This window comes from Oncorhynchus keta, chromosome 1 (assembly GCF_023373465.1).
Source record: "Oncorhynchus keta strain PuntledgeMale-10-30-2019 chromosome 1, Oket_V2, whole genome shotgun sequence".
Lineage (NCBI taxonomy): Eukaryota > Metazoa > Chordata > Actinopteri > Salmoniformes > Salmonidae > Oncorhynchus > Oncorhynchus keta.
Window position 1 is genome coordinate 51,174,440 of NC_068421.1, and position 15,958 is coordinate 51,190,397.

Here is a 15,958-nt window from a genome sequence, read left to right on the forward strand (position 1 = left end):
GCGAAACACCCACTTCAAAACATGTTTCATACCAGGTTGTTATAATGCATAGCCTTAAAGCCTAATACAACATAAAAATATATATTTTAATGTTAAAAGAATGTTGAACATCATTCGTCAAAGTAGTCTTTAAAATCGCACATAGCTTTCAGAGAAAGAATGTCATCTGGTGGCCTGATAATTACGTTGCAGCCCTCGATGCTCAACCTGGCTCAGTCAGTAGCCAGCTTGGGCTAGACTACACTCTCAAATGGGGCCTGAAAATGGTGAAAAGCACCCAAAATAGACCACAAATTTTAAATATATTTTGGATAATTTAGTATAGGCTACAAAATACATTAAAATTTTCTATAATCAATAATCGCCAAAATACTCACTATCACTCGTCAAAAATGTCACTTTACTTTTACTCATCCTGCTATTGTTACAATGCTATTCACACATAATTAATTTGAAACCGTTTGTCATTTCTTCAAAATTGTGACAGTGAGGCAACAGGTTCATCCGCCTCAAAGATCCCACGTGGGCTGCTTCCGGAGCTCGTCCGTTGCTATGGGAACAAACGGGACACAAATAAAAAAGTTGTAGACTGCCTTAAGTTTATCAAGCTAGCTATGTAGCTAACGATGTTTGTACAAACTGCTAACTGCCAGGATTTTTTTTGTATTAGTTAGCAAACATTGAATTCAAAAGGCGTCATTGGCTACATAGAGATAGTTGCATCATGTCTCACAGGTTAGTAACGTTAATTGACTTCAGTTAGCTGGCTAGCTAGCTGGCTAGCTAGCTAACTTTAGCTATTAATTTAGCTAGCTATGTTTACTTTATGTTGCCTGAACTGCCAATTAACAAACCACCTGTCTATCAAACTAGCCAGTAGCAGATTTTGCATACCATGATTTTCTTAATAGACAAATATCAATGTGATAGACCTACTACTGTAAGCCTTTTATCAATGTTATGGACATGATCATGCTATTGATGGCAAACACTCAGTTTTCAGTTGGGAATTCTTAGTTTTTACTCATTTCCGAAGTGCAAGGAAATTCAACTGATTTAATTGGCACGCTAAATATCCTTCCAATGACTGTCTCTCTTCCAGTACATACAACAAACTGTGGGCTGATGCCCAGGTCGAGTTGAACTCCCTTCTGACTCAGGAGTTCCCTGCTCAGCCTCCTCGCCCAGAGAAGGACCGAGTGGTGTTCTTCCAACGCCTGGCCACCCTCTACGTGCGCTACGTGCAGATCTTCAGGCAGCTGGAGGAGGCCTATGACCAGGTGGTTCATCCCCAGAAGAGGAAAGTGATCCGGGAGGTCCTGGATGGCGTGATGGGGCGGGTGCTGGAACTCAAGAATGAGATGGTGGAGAAAGAGTTTTCTGAGTACCATTACATGGACGATGTCATCCAGGACTTGAAGCTCACGCCTGTAAGATCACCCCCCTTCCCCCTTTTTGTTAATGAAAGTTGATAAGAAGTCTCCTACAGCAGGGGTTCCCATAAATGTTTTTAGGGGTTGCAAGTGTGAATGGGACAAATATATATTTTTCATAGATATTTAAATAGGCTACATATATTGCACCAAATGGTTGTCTCAAAAACATCTCATCTGTGCTTCAGAACCAAAAAGTTGCGTGTTTTGATTGTTGACCAATGACAAGTCATTTCAGATAGACTGTAACTGAAAGCGGTAATTTATATGGTAATTTTAGTATTATCAACAGTAAAAATAACTCTAAAATGTTTAACTGTAAATTATGGTGGATTGTGGGAAAATTGTTGTATTTTGAATGGTATTGTAATTACACCCCACAGAATACAGTACCGAACCATATCTTTGGAGTGCCCAAAACCTTTTGACCACATCGTAACAAAAATAGGTACAGAATGTTACCGTAAATTCCAAAGAAACTTTGGTTCAACAGTACATTACTGAAAAGTGAACAGTAATGTACTGTTAAACCAAAGTTTCTTTATAGTGTATGGTAACATACTGTAACTTTTTTTTTTACAGTAAGTTGAAGGTAACTGGATGCTAGTAAGGTACCATAAAAACAATAAGATTTTTTTTTACAATGCACAAGTGAGCACATGGCATTGCTTTTCTGACTCCTTAACATATTTTGAGGTGTGCCTTGCAAGAAGCTATATTTGTTGCACCCGTGAGTGAGAACGCTATACTAATTGAACTCTTTTTTTGTGGTTATAGTGCCTCATCAATTTAAATGTATGGGGACAGATTGGAATCTGAAACCTTAAATAGTTGATCGTTTTGCTATGTCCTTTTGGTCTGTTTTTCCCTGAAGTCGCTGCCAGTTTGGAAGCCTTTGTTAAGGTCACTAGAATAGCTATTCCCAATATGGTGCTCTGCTTTTGGGCTATGGTCAAAAGTTGTGGCCTATGTAGGGAACAGGGTGCCGTTTTGGTATGTAGCCCATGTTTCATTTACTGTAAGAAAATGTCACGGTATCTTTTTTGGACATAATGCATCTCATGCCTCATCACAGGAGGACATTGAGATCCCCATCCCTCGATATTTCCTCAGTGAACGCAGCAAGGTGTTGCAGGAGAGACGGAATATGCTCTCCAACATCCTCAACCTCATCGAGGTAGTAGAGCGACCCAAAGTGAGTTTTTCTATACCACGTAACATTAGACTTGGTGTTATTACAGGCAACTACACAGCAATTACACATAGCTACACAGTAACTAGCTAAGATATCATCTTCAGTTCATCACAGAACCATGTGTATGTGACCAATAACATTGGGTTTGATTTGATTTGAGAAACTTCCTTTCAATATAATAATTCAATGCCAGTTAGCAGATACTTTGGTCCAAAGCGATAAAGTATAGTGAGTGCGTACATTAAAGTATGTGAACCCAGCGGGAATCGAACCCACGACTCTGACATTGCTAGATACTTACCTACTGAGCCACACAAGACCACCTTTAATAGCCCATGTTGTGTTGGGCCCCTAGCCTGTAGGAGTGCGTGCACTGAACCTGGAGGAAGCCATAAAGATCATCCAGGTGTCAGAGAGGGCCCGTCAGGGTCGCCTGAGGGCCAAGTTCATGAGGGAGATCCAGCGCGATGAGGAAAGGCAGAGGAGGGCCAAGGACAGGGACCTGGGGGCCGCGGCCATCGACACGGCTGTGGTCCGCATCCAGAAGGTATGGTCAAGCCTGTCAAAGTCAGATACTCTACCTTCAATCAGTCCAAGACCATAGGTCTCACACTCGCTAGGTAAATGAGGCTGCTTAGTCCAGACTATACGTCACTGGTATAGCCAAGTGATGATGTGGAGCATATTGGGAGAATACTCTGAAATCAGAGGTCTTTATCTAGCCTGCTATAGTTATTGTTATTGCTAGCCTTTTGTATGAATGTTCTGTGAGTGTCAGTCATTAAAGACACCATACAATAGTTGAACAAAGGTGCTACTTTTCTCTTTTCCAGGTGTGGAAGGGTTATGTGCAGAGGAAAAGAACAAAGAGGGAGCGAGAGGAGGAGATGATATTTTTGGGCATGGTGAGTCGGTTTGATAAGCTCTATCTGTAACGTTTCTATAGTGTAGTGCGTATTGTAAGCTATCAGCAGATGGAGCTGTAGGATTCCTTTATGATGCTCCGGGGAGAAGTTTTCCCTATGTACAGATCTAGGATCAGATACAGCTCCCCCCAATCCTAACCTTAACCATTAGTTGGGGAAATTCTAAACTGACCCAAGATCAGTGTCTAGGGACACCATCACCCTACTCCGCTTGGTGACAGCCTCATCCACCACAGCAGTGGTCTCACCTTTTCCTCCTGTACCCTCAGGCCATGGAGCCCAGACACACCCAGCCCTGTCCTGCCATAACAGCTGCCCTGGCCAACGAGGCCCGTCGGAGAGGCAAGCAGGAGGAGCATGAGGAGGACTACCAGAAGTCCATTGTGGCCATCACAGACAAACTCAGAGAGGTGGAGGGGCCCGACATGAGGGAGACCATGAAGGACCAGATCAGACAGTGGTTCATTGAATGCCAGTGAGTTTATTACAGGGAGATGGCTGTGAATCACGACAGTGATTATGTTCGGAGAATGTTTGTTCACATAGTCATTATATTATTCCATATTAGATGGAAATAATGGGGTGACATTGCCATAGCAGTGAAATGCATGACAATATGCAGCTGATGTTAATATGTTTGGATGTTAGTGATGCAACAGGAACTTTCCCCGACTACCCAGAGGAGGAGGATGGAGGCTCGACTCTCATCTTTGCGGAGAAAACACCTCAACAGGTATTCATCAATGAATCCATCTTCTGGTGTGAGATGGTAGTAATACACGCAGATTGACTTACGGTAAGCGGGTCTGCTGTCTTTAAGTTAATGGAGGAACTAGCAGCGAAAGATGAGGAGGACGCCAACAAAAGCACGAAAGGGAAGGAGGAGAAGAAGGACAAAGGGAAGAAAGACAAGGGAAAGGGAGGAGATGAGGTACGTGAAAGACTTTAGAATAGATAACCATGGTCAACGAGATGCTTTTACTCTGTCCGATCAATGACGGTAGCTTTGTTGAAACACAGGAGGAGGAATCTGGGCTAAAGATGCTGCCGTCTGCTTTCCTAGGAGATCTGGAAGTAGGACACAAGACCTTTGGTGGTAAGAGAAACGGATAACGGGATTCAAAGCATCGCCATGTTTTGGAGTTTATTCTTATTCTCTGGCAGACAAGGACCTTATAGATGCAGTGTGTTTTCTTATGTATCAATAGTCTACAGTACATTGAAAGTAGATGTTTGTATGACCGACAGAGGTGTGGCAGAATCGTACCGAGTCCAAGAACTTCAGCCAGAGGCACGAGGCTGAGCTGATCAAGGAGGAGAAGAGGAAGGAGATTGAGGTGGAGATCAGGTTGCAGGTGAGATAAATTATTCTGTCACTCTGAGAAGTAAGGCAGGCCAGGTAGCCTTGCTCTTACCACTGCACTGAGTGGATAAAAGTAAGGTAAATATTATAGGGATACTTCAAGATTTTTGCCTACTTAACTTGTAGATACCATTTGTATGTCTCTGCGTGCAGTTTGAAGGAAGTTGCTAATGAGCGTTAGCGCAATGACTGGAAGTCTATGGTAACAGCCAGCATGCTAGTAGATAGCATAGACTTCCATGCATTGCGCTAACGCTAGTTAGCATTGAATCGCGAAACTACCTCTAACTTCCTTCCTACTGGATGCAGAGAACTTCATTGCCCATATCCTGAACTATCCCTTTAATGTTGTTTATAAGGTAAACATATAGGCTACTGAGTGAGCTGTTGTGTTTGACACAGGTGGATGAGCTGATGAGGCAGGAGCTGGCCAACTGGAAACTGGCCGTGGATAAAGATAAGGGTGGCAAGGCCAAGGGAGGCGCAAAGGTAACAAACAGGAGGGAACATTTATCTATGACGATATTTCAATAATACCTTTATGTTTGGTATCTGTTTACTTGAGAAGTGTGCTGATGGCATTTATTTTGCTGCTTAGAAAAAGAAAGGGTCAAAAAGTGGAAAGAAGAAAAAGAAAGACAAAGATCTGACAGCTGATAGGTGAGACCAGACTCATCTACATTTCTCCCAGAGGGATAGGCCATTTGAGCTTTTTACCATTTACTTTTACGCATGGAATGTACATGATAGGGGCTTTAGAATTTGAATGGCACAACATACAACAATGCTTTAGATCTGAAAAAAAAAATATGTAAATATTTGCATCCTATAGGAATATTGAGTCTCTGTATCAGGAACTGGTGGAACAGGGCTTGTTGAAACAATCAGATAACGTTAAACTGCAGGATTATTTAGGTAAGCATTACTGTTTGGTCCCTCCTGTGTGCCGTCTGTAGATACGCACTACCTTTACCAATTACCTTCAGGTTAAGGTCTATTTTCTAACCTCTCCTTTCTCCTCTGAAACCACTTTAAAATGTGCTAAATCATTTTGTGCACACATCATTTTGTACAGACAATCGTAATATAATATATAATCATAATATAAGTGCTGTTATGTATAGACAAAAAGGACAGATCGATAAGTGTGCAAATACTGCCCTCACCTGGCTAGTGCTTGGCAAAATAATATTGAGGACAAACTAATGCATATTTGAGGGAAATCCCATATTCATGAATCAAGATGGCAAATGTCACTGGTTTACGTTCATCTTTTCTTCAGCTTTTCTAAATGCTCTCCCCAGATTTGATCAGCCTGACAGCTTCTCTCTCCTGTGTCCCAGGCGACTATAGCTATCTGGGGACGACGTTAAGGCAAACTGACATTGAGCCCATGCCTTCGCTATCTGACGTGAGACAAGTTATAGCTCTGTACGCCGTCTTACCTTTAGGTACGAATGGAACATCTGGAGTTGTCTTCAGATGATAAGAGTCTCACAGAATTAGAGACGTTAATCCTTAATACCAATACAATTGAATTCGTCTTGTGATTGATTTAAGCTTGCTAGATTGTCTTTGTTTAGAATATACCGGCCGTTGTCAGCTAGACATTTATTCTGGAAGTTTCTAAAGGTTCTAGCTACAGTAAGTTCTGAATGTTGCTTGTAGGTTCACAGGTGGTCCATGAGAAGGCTCCTCTGGTGAAGGCCATCCTGCTGGCAGGGCCCGCGGGCGTAGGCAAGAAGATGCTGGTCCATGCCATCTGCCAGGAGACGGGTGCCAACCTATTTGATCTGTCACCTCTGAACCTGGCAGGGAAATACCCCGGCAAGAGTGGCCTGGCCATGATGCTCCACATGGTGTTCAAGGTAACACACAATGTAATGAAAAAGTACCCCATTTTGAGAGTTTTGATTGGTTGATTACGTTGACATTTTCAATTGACTGATGGTTCTGAGGTAGATGTCCAGTCATTTGTTTGGTCACTCGATCATTCATTCATTCGTTCATTCATTCTGTTTGTAGGTTGCCAGACTGTTGCAGCCATCAGTGGTGTGGATTGGAGATACAGAGAAAATGTTTTACAAGAAAGTACCGAAGGAGGAAAAAGAGGTATTCATTCATACCCATGAGTTACTAGCTTAGGTTATACCATTTTCTATAATGCTAGGGTAAGAGAAGATATCTCAATTCTTAAGTCCAAACGATGTTCTCATGTACAGTTAGATCCAAAACGCTTGAAGAAAGACTTGCCCAAGATCCTCAAATCGATCAAAGGGGAAGATCGTGTTCTAGTCGTGGGAACGACTCATGATCCGTTCAATGCCGACCTCAAATCACTATGCAAAGTGTACAGCAAAATTATCCTCATTCCACGTCCTGACTACGCCTCACGATATGGTAAGAATGTATCTCCCAGTTGTTGACGTAAGCATTAATAAACTGCTTATGTATGTACTGCCTGTGAATGTGTTATGCATGCATGCTTATGAATGTGTTATGAAGTCTTATTGTAGGCACCCTTCAAGTGCTAATGGTCAAATCTATGCTCTTCCCTTAGTAATGTGGAGGCAGTTGATCAAGAAGAACGGAGGACAGGTGACGGCTGCCCTGGACCTGAGCTCCTTGGCCAAGATCTCTGATGGCTACACGCAGGGTCATATGGTGCAGGTGGTGCGCAGCATACTGACAGAGCGCCGCGTCCAGCAGCTGACCAAGAGACCCCTGGGCGCCGCAGAGTTTGTGGCCCCGCTGGCCAAGATCGACCCTGTGTTTCAGGACGAGGAGGAGGCCCTGAAGGTAAATTATGAAATGTCTTATACTTAGCTTTTTAAAAATCTTAGTTTGTTGATGCTGAATGCATTTTCTCCACATGAAAGGTGTTTGACATAAAGACTTTGATGATGAACATTTGTTTACAGAATTGGTATGCTAAAACTCCTCTGGGTAAGAAGCGAGCCAAGGCTGCCTCAGGAAAGGAGGGAGAGGAGGAGGCACCGACAAAGGGAGGCAAAGATGCTAAGAAGAAAGGGAAGAAGTAAATCAAACAACGTCTTACCTTAACTGAACGCAACACTGAAAGAAAAACTGAGGTGGACACCAATAACATTTGCGCACCAGTTTCCTTGAAGTTATTGTATTTGAAATGAATCTGTATAATTTATTTCATTTTCTCTTCATGCACTGTCATTTTCTGTTCATGAATATGTCACATGGGCCAAACTGCTATTGGAGGGTTGCTTAAAGCAGAAAGTCAGGGGCATCCTGTAGTGGGTAGTGATATTTGTCATGTGTATATAGTATATACAGTATGATATTATAAATACCTCACATGCGACTCATAGTAACACTAAGTAATAAGCCTATTCAAATGTTTATCTGACTCCATAAAGAGGATTTAACAGTATGCAAGAACACTATTGTTGAGTTACGAATAGGCAATCAAGAAATGTCTGAGAATGGAATTCTAAATACTATCAGGTTACAGGAAAGACCCAAATGCAGACTGTGTTGAAGTAACAATGTTTATTACAGCAACAGGGGCAGACAAACAACAGGTCAAGGCAGGCAGGGGTCGATAATCCAGAGTAGTGGGCAACAGTACAGGACAGAAGGCAGAGTCAGGGGCAGGCAGGCGGGCTCAGAGTCAGGACAGGCAAGGGTCAAAACCAGAAGGGCAAGAAAAAGAGAGACGGGAAAAGCAGGAGCTGAGACAAAACGCTGGTTGACTAGACAAACAAGACGAATTGGCAACAGACAAACAGAGAACACAGGTATAAGTACCCAGGGGATAACGGGGAAGATGGGCGACACCTGGAAGGGGGTGGAGACGAGCACAAGGACAGGTGAAACAGGTCAGGGTGTGACAGTACCCCCCCTCTAGGAGACCTAGCACCTCTCCTCCGGGCCATAACCCTCCCAGTCAACCAGGTACTGGAATCCCCTGGACTATTTACATTGTTCCCCCCCCACCCCCATTTTTATACTGCTGCTACTCTGTTTATTATCTATGCATAGTCACTTTGCCTTTGCCTACATATTACCTCAATTACCTCGACTAACATGTGCCCCTGCACATTGACTCTGTATCGGTACCTCCTGTATATAGCCTCGAGACTGTTGTTTTATTGTTGCTCTTTTATTTGTAAAAAAAAATAATAATAATACTTTATTAACACGTACCTTTCTTAAAACTGTTGGTTAAGGTATTTGGCGCATGTGACAAAATTATAGCTTGAAAGGCCATGCCACAAAAGTCCAGAGAAAGAAAGAAAGAAAGAGAGAGAGAGAGTATCTCACCACTGCAGTTCAGGAACAAAAAAGATAAAGAACAATGAATCTAAGACCCTTTTATAAGCATCGGAGTTGTTTGGTTTCAAAATATAAGTTGTTGATCAATAGTATTACTGTAAAGTTAACCTTCAATCAAGTATCAGACCTAATATGCATTTGGAAAGTAGTCAGACTCTCTTTATCCACATTTTGTTACGCTACAGCCTTGTTCTAAAATGGATTAAATTAATAATTTTGCTCATCAATCTACACACAACACCCCAAAAATTCGTATTTCCATTGATCATCCTTGAGATGTTTCTACAACTTGATTGGAGTCCACCTGTGGTAAATTCAATTGATTGGACATGATTTGGAAAGGCACACACCTGTCTATATAAGGTCCCACAGTAGACAGTGCATGGCAGAGCAAAAAAAACAAGCAATGAGGTGGAAGGCATTGTCTGTAGAGCTCCGAGACAGGATTGTGTCGAGGCACAGATCTGGGGAAGGGTACCAAAACATTTCTGCAGCATTGAATGTCCCCAAGAACACCGTGGCCTTCATCATTCTTAAATGGAAGAAGTTCAGAACTACCAAGACTCTCCCTAGAGGTGGCCGCCTGGCCAAACTGAGCAATCAGGGGATAGGGCCTTGGTCAGGGAGGTGAGGGTCACTGACATAACTCCAGTGTTCCTTTGTGGAGATGGGAGACCCTTCCAGAAGGACAACAATCTCTGCAGCAATCCACCAATCAGGCCTTTATGGTAGAGTGACCAGATGGAAGCCACTCCTCAGTAAAAGTACATGACAGCCTGCTTGGAGTTTACCAAAAGGCACCTAAAGGACTCAGACCATGAGAAACAAGATTTTCTGGATTGAACTCTTTGGCCTGAATGCCAAGCGTCACGTCTGGAGGAAACCTGGCACCATCCCTACGGTGAAGCATGGTGGTGGCAGCATCATGCTGTGGGGGTGCTTTTTAGCGACAGGATCTGGGAGACTATTCAGGATCGAATGAAAGATGAACAGAGCAAAGTACAGAGAGTTCCTTGATGAAACTTGCTCCAGAGTGCTTAGGACCTCAGACTGGTGCGAACGTTCACCTTCCAATAGGTCAACAACCCTAAGCACACAGCCAAAACAGCGCAGGAGTGGCTTTTGGACAAGTCTCTCAATGTCTTTGAGTCTCCCAGCCAGAGCCCTGACTTGAACCCGATTGAACATCTCTGGAGAGACCTGACAATTGCTGTGCAACAATGCTCCCCATCCAACCTGACAGATGTTGAGAGGGTCTGCAGAGAAGAATGGGAGAAACTCCCCAAATACAGGTGTGCTAAGCTTGTAGTGTCATACCCAAGAAGACTCGAGACTGTAATTGCTGCCAAAAGTTCTTCAACAAAGTACTGAGTGAAGGGTATGAATACTTAAGTAAATGTGATATTTCCTTTTTTTTTTGTTTATATACATTTGCAAACATTTCTAAAAGCCTGCTTTTGCTTTGTCATTGTGGGGTATGGTGTGTGGATTGATTTTAGAATGAGGCTGTAACGTAACAAAATGTGGAAAAAGTCAACGGGCCTGAATACTTTGCGAATGCACTGTACGTGAGGTAACCTCGGCTTCTCAGAGGTGAGACAATCAGGGTTAGAGAGATAACACAGAGAATCTGAATTCCTAAGACAACACAGGAAATTCTTACATACAGTTGATAAGAAGAGTCACTTCGGGGGCTGCCCTCCGTAATATTTTGTGGAGATGGGTGAGATGAATCATCTATTTAATCCATTTTGAATTCAGGCGGTAACACAAGAAAATGTGGAATAAGTCAAGGGGTAGGAATACTTTTTGATGGGTCTGTATACACCTATTTATATTTCTTCTTACATTTTCCTATAATAACAACATTAATGTCACATTCAGGCGCAGAAGTTTTTTTTATTTACAGATGATGTTGAGGTCCACGAATGCTATTGATAATATTTAGATATACAAAAATAGATGCACAAAGTTGTCAATAAACTTAAATGAAAAAGAAATGCCTAGGAGCAAGCAAAACTGTATATACCAGTGGAGGCTGCAGAGGGGAGGACTGCTCATAATAATGGCTGGAACGGAGCGAATGGAATGGCATGGAAACCATGTGTTTGATCTTGTTGATACCTTTCCACCTATTCTACTCCAGCATGCCCATCCTCCCCAATTAAGGTGCCACCAACTTCCTGTGGTCTATACCATAAAGACCAGGTAGGGGTGTATCAGGCTCTCATCAGCCTCCCCTCACAATTACCAAAACTAATCCATCAAAAAGCCCCAAAACAAAATAATATGTCATATACAGTTGAAGTCGGAAGTTTACATACACTTAGGTTGGAGTCATTAAAACTAGTTTACATACACTTAGGTTGGAGTCATTAAAACTAGTTTACATACACTTAGGTTGGAGTCATTAAAACTTGTTTTTCAATCACTCCACAAATTTCTTGTTAACAAACTATAGTTTTGGCAAGTCGGTTAGGACATCTACTTTGTGCATAACACAAGTCATTTTTCCAACAATAGTTTACAGACGGATTATTTCACTTATAATTCGCTGTATCACAATTTCAGTGGGTCAGAAGTTTATACACACTAAGTTGACTGTGCCTTTAAACAGCTTGGGAAATTCCAGAAAATTATGTCATGGCTTTAGAAGCTTCTGTTAGGCTAATTGTCATCATTTTAGTGAATTGGAGGTGTACCTGTGGATGTATTTCAAGGCCTACCTTCAAACTCAGTGGCTCTTTACTTGACATCATGGGACAATCAGAAGAAATCAGCCAAGACCTCAGAAAGAAATTGTAGACCTCCACAAGTCTGGTTCATCCTTGCGAGCAATTTCCAAACGACTGAAGGTACCATGCTCACCTGTACAAACAATAGTACGCAAGTATAAACACGCAGCCACCATACCGCTCAGGAAGGAGACGCGTCCTGTCTCCTAGAGAAGAATGTACTTTGGTGTGAAAAGTGCAAATAAATTCCAGAACAACAGCAAAGGACCTTGTGAAGATGCTGGAGGAAACCGGTACAAAAGTATCTATATCCACAGTAAAACGAGTCCTATATTGACATAACCTGAAAGGCCACTCAGCAAGGAAGAAGCCACTGCTACAAAACCACCATAAAAAAGCCAGACTACGGTTTGCAACTGCACATGCGGACAAAGATCATACTTTTTGGATAAATGTCCTCTGGTCTGATGAAACAAAAGTAGAACTGTTTGGCCATAATGACCATCGTTATGTTTGGAGGAAAAAGGGGGGCGCTTGCAAGCCGAAGAACACCATCCCAACCGTGAAACACGGGTGGCAGCATCATGTTGTGGGGGTGCTTTGCTGCAGGAGGGACTGGTGCACTTCACAAAATAGATGGCATCATGAGGTATGAAAATTATGTGAACATTGAAGCAACATCTCAAGACATCAGTCAGGAAGTTAAAGCTTGGTCTCAAATGGGTCTTCCAAATGGACAATGACCCCAAGCATACTTCCAAAGTTGTGGGAAAATGGCATAAGGACAACAAAGTCAAGGTATTGGAGTGGCCATCACAAAGCCCTGTCCTCAATCCTATAGAGAATTTGTAGGCAGAATTGAAAAAGCATGTGTGAGCAAGGAGGCCTACAAAACGGACTCAGTTATACCAGCTCTGTCAGGAGGAATGGGCCAATTTTCACAGAACTTATTGTGGGAAGCTTGTGGAAGGCTACCAGAAACGTTTGACCCTAGTTAAACAATTTAAATGCAGTGCTACCAAATACTAATGGAGTGTATGTAAACTTCTGACCCACTGGGAATGTGATGAAAGAAATAAAAGCTGAAATAAATCATTATCTCTACTATTATTCTGACATTTCACATTCTTAAAATAAAGTGGTGATCCTAACTGACCTAAGACAGGGATTTTTTACTTGGATTAAATATCAGGAACTGTAAAAAACTGAGTTTAAATGTATTTGGCTAAGGTGTATGTAAACTTCCGACTTCAACTGTAGATTTTGAAAATATGTATTTTACTTGGGGAAACAACATCAAACATTTTCAGCAAGTAGTCTAATAATTGGCAATACATTTTTTAAGATTAGTCAAATGTTTTTTTTAAGATGTCTATTTTTTTTTTTTTATACCAGCTTGTGGTGCATCTTGATCCTTCCTGTCTCCTTATTGCCACAGGTCATTTTTCCCTTGTCATTGCATATTTTGGATGTCTGTTGTAAACATATGAAAAGATCATAGCCGCAGGGCTGACAACTTTTGAAGAAAGCTTGGAGTGATCTTGGAGTGAGATGTTCTATGTGAATTTCATTGCCCCCCCTTGCACAATCCCTAGAAGGGGGACTAGGACAATTGTACTTTTTTGAAGCCCATTTCCTGCAATTTTATGTATTTTGACATGGCTTAGGCCTATGACCAGGCCTAAACCAAGCATGCTGGTAAACTATTATCAGTATTTATTTATTTTTAGGTGGTTTGACACTGGGGCGGTAGGGTAGCCTAGTGGTTAGAGCATTGGACTAGTAACCGGAAGGTTGCAAGTTCAAAGCCCCCGAGCTGACAAGGTACAAATCTGTCGTTCTACCCCTGAACAGGCAGTTAACCCGCTGTTCCTAGGCCGTCATTGAAAATAAGAATTTGTTCTTAACTGACTTGCCTGGTTAAATAAAGGTAAAATAAAAAATAAAATAAAAAATTCATTCAGATTGTAATGAAATGAGATAGGGAGACAGGCAAATGCTAGAAACAGTGGGGAGGTTGGAATCAGGGATTGATCCCTGTTCTCAGATAGAAAGTTGTATGTGAAAGTTGGTGTAACCACTACAGCAAGACTCTGCATAGGATTTTTTAAATTATATTAATGGTTGATGGCAGAGGGTAACCAAATCAGAAATTGCAGTCTCCTTGTCCAAAGGCTGCTTTCAAGGTAAGGACATAAACATTTTGGGAATTTGGGTGAACTATCTCTTAAGAAATAGGACTGGAAGAAAATCCTGCTTGCTCTCCAGGAGGGTTGGCCACCCCTGATTTTTGTACTGGGTGTTTGAAAATGTTCTTGTTCTAACAATTCATTTCTCAGAAACACCCAACCTTCAAGAAAAATCTCATGAATATCAATATTCAGGTGGTTTATGCCTACTAGTTGAAGATCCTTGCCATCATCAGCCATAGACAAAATATGATGCCTTTATGAGTTGTGAGTCCCCCTACCATCTCTGCTTAGCATGGGCACAATACTAAAATGTCAACAATCTGATTTGATTCCTGGAGCATTTTAATATCCAATGCTAGTGTGCATGACATTCAACATTCTCAGTGAATGGCTGCAAAAATACATAGCTTCATTCATTTTCAAAAACACAAGTAGGCATATCAGATTTTCAAATATGTGATTACACTGGCAAAATTCGGGAAGACGTGGAATAATAAAATACATTCAGGGAATAACAGTAGTATTCTTGCTGACAAGCACAGTAATTACCCTATATTTTAGCCCATTGTTAAGAATGAGAATTGTTCCACTGATCAGACCAAATAAACTACATGGATAAAAAGATATATTGAAGACAAGATGGCATAAATTTGCACCTACACCCTAACTAGACAAATTATTCTTATATGTACACTACCGTTCAAAAGTTTGGGGCCACTTAGAAATGTCCTTTTTTGAACAAAAAGCTATTTTTTTGTCCATTAAAATAACATCAAATTGATCAGAAATACAGCGTAGACATTGTTAATGTTGTAAATGACCATTGTAGCTGGAAACGGATTATTTTTAATGGAATATCTACACAGGCGTACAGAGGCCTATTATCAGAAACCATCACACCTGTGTTCCAATGGCACATTGTATTAGCTAATCCAAGTCTATCATTTTAAAAGGTTAATTGATCATTAGAAAACCATTTTGCAATTATGTTAGCACAGCTGAAAAAGGTTGTGCTGATTAAAGAATCAATAAAACTGGCCTTCTTTAGACTAGTTGAGTATCTGGAGCATCAGCATTTGTGGGTTCGATTACAGGCTCAAAATGTCCAGAAACAAATAACTTTGATCTGAAACTTGTCAGTCTATTCTTGTTCTGAGAAATGAAGGCTATTCCATGTGAGAAATTGCCAAGAAACTGAAGATCTGGCACAGAACAGCGCAAACTGGCTCTAACCAGAATAGAAAGAGGAGTGGGAGGCCCCGGGGCAACAACTGAGCAAGGGGACAAGTACATTAGAGTGTCTAGTTTGAGAAACAGATGCCTCACAAGTCCTCAACTGGCAGCTTCATTAAATAGTACCCGCAAAATACCAGTCTCAACGTCAACAGTGAAGTGGCGACTCTGGGATGCTGGCCTAATTAATATGTGAGATATAAGAGGTGTGCCGTGAGAGCGTGAGAAGAGAGTCAAATGCATTTGTCTCACGGCAAATGCGTGAGAGTTGTTAGCTCTGTTGCCGGGTGATTCTGCAACTTCGGGCACTTTGGCTCGGCAAGCTTTCAGAAATTCAAATGTATTGAAACACCATTTTACCAGTATTATAATCGGTCTTTGATTTGTCTAGAAATAATATCTGATAATGTCTGCGATCGTACTATTCAGGAATTTATATATTTGTAATTTTTCTCAGACAGCCATGTCATTTCCATCACATCATTAAACATTCATCTTAGTTGAAAATGAAATATTTTTTAAAAATTAACATTTCTTATACATTTGTACATTAACTTGCATTGAATATTA

General features: G+C 41.4%; 1 protein-coding gene across 1 annotated transcript; it reads left to right on the plus strand.

The window, feature by feature from the left end:
* Positions 1 to 559: 559 nt before the first annotated feature.
* On the plus strand, positions 560 to 11,228 carry zgc:153738 (uncharacterized protein LOC558115 homolog). The gene is made up of 19 exons (XM_035775275.2): positions 560 to 735; positions 1,103 to 1,430; positions 2,509 to 2,628; positions 2,984 to 3,175; positions 3,462 to 3,533; positions 3,824 to 4,029; positions 4,203 to 4,287; positions 4,375 to 4,485; positions 4,575 to 4,650; positions 4,803 to 4,909; positions 5,320 to 5,406; positions 5,516 to 5,577; positions 5,750 to 5,832; positions 6,261 to 6,368; positions 6,586 to 6,785; positions 6,943 to 7,029; positions 7,140 to 7,317; positions 7,478 to 7,716; positions 7,839 to 11,228. Exons 1-19 carry the CDS (start codon positions 725 to 727, stop codon positions 7,956 to 7,958), a joined length of 2,472 nt encoding a protein of 823 aa, XP_035631168.1. The 5' UTR covers positions 560 to 724; the 3' UTR covers positions 7,959 to 11,228.
* Positions 11,229 to 15,958: the final 4,730 nt, after the last annotated feature.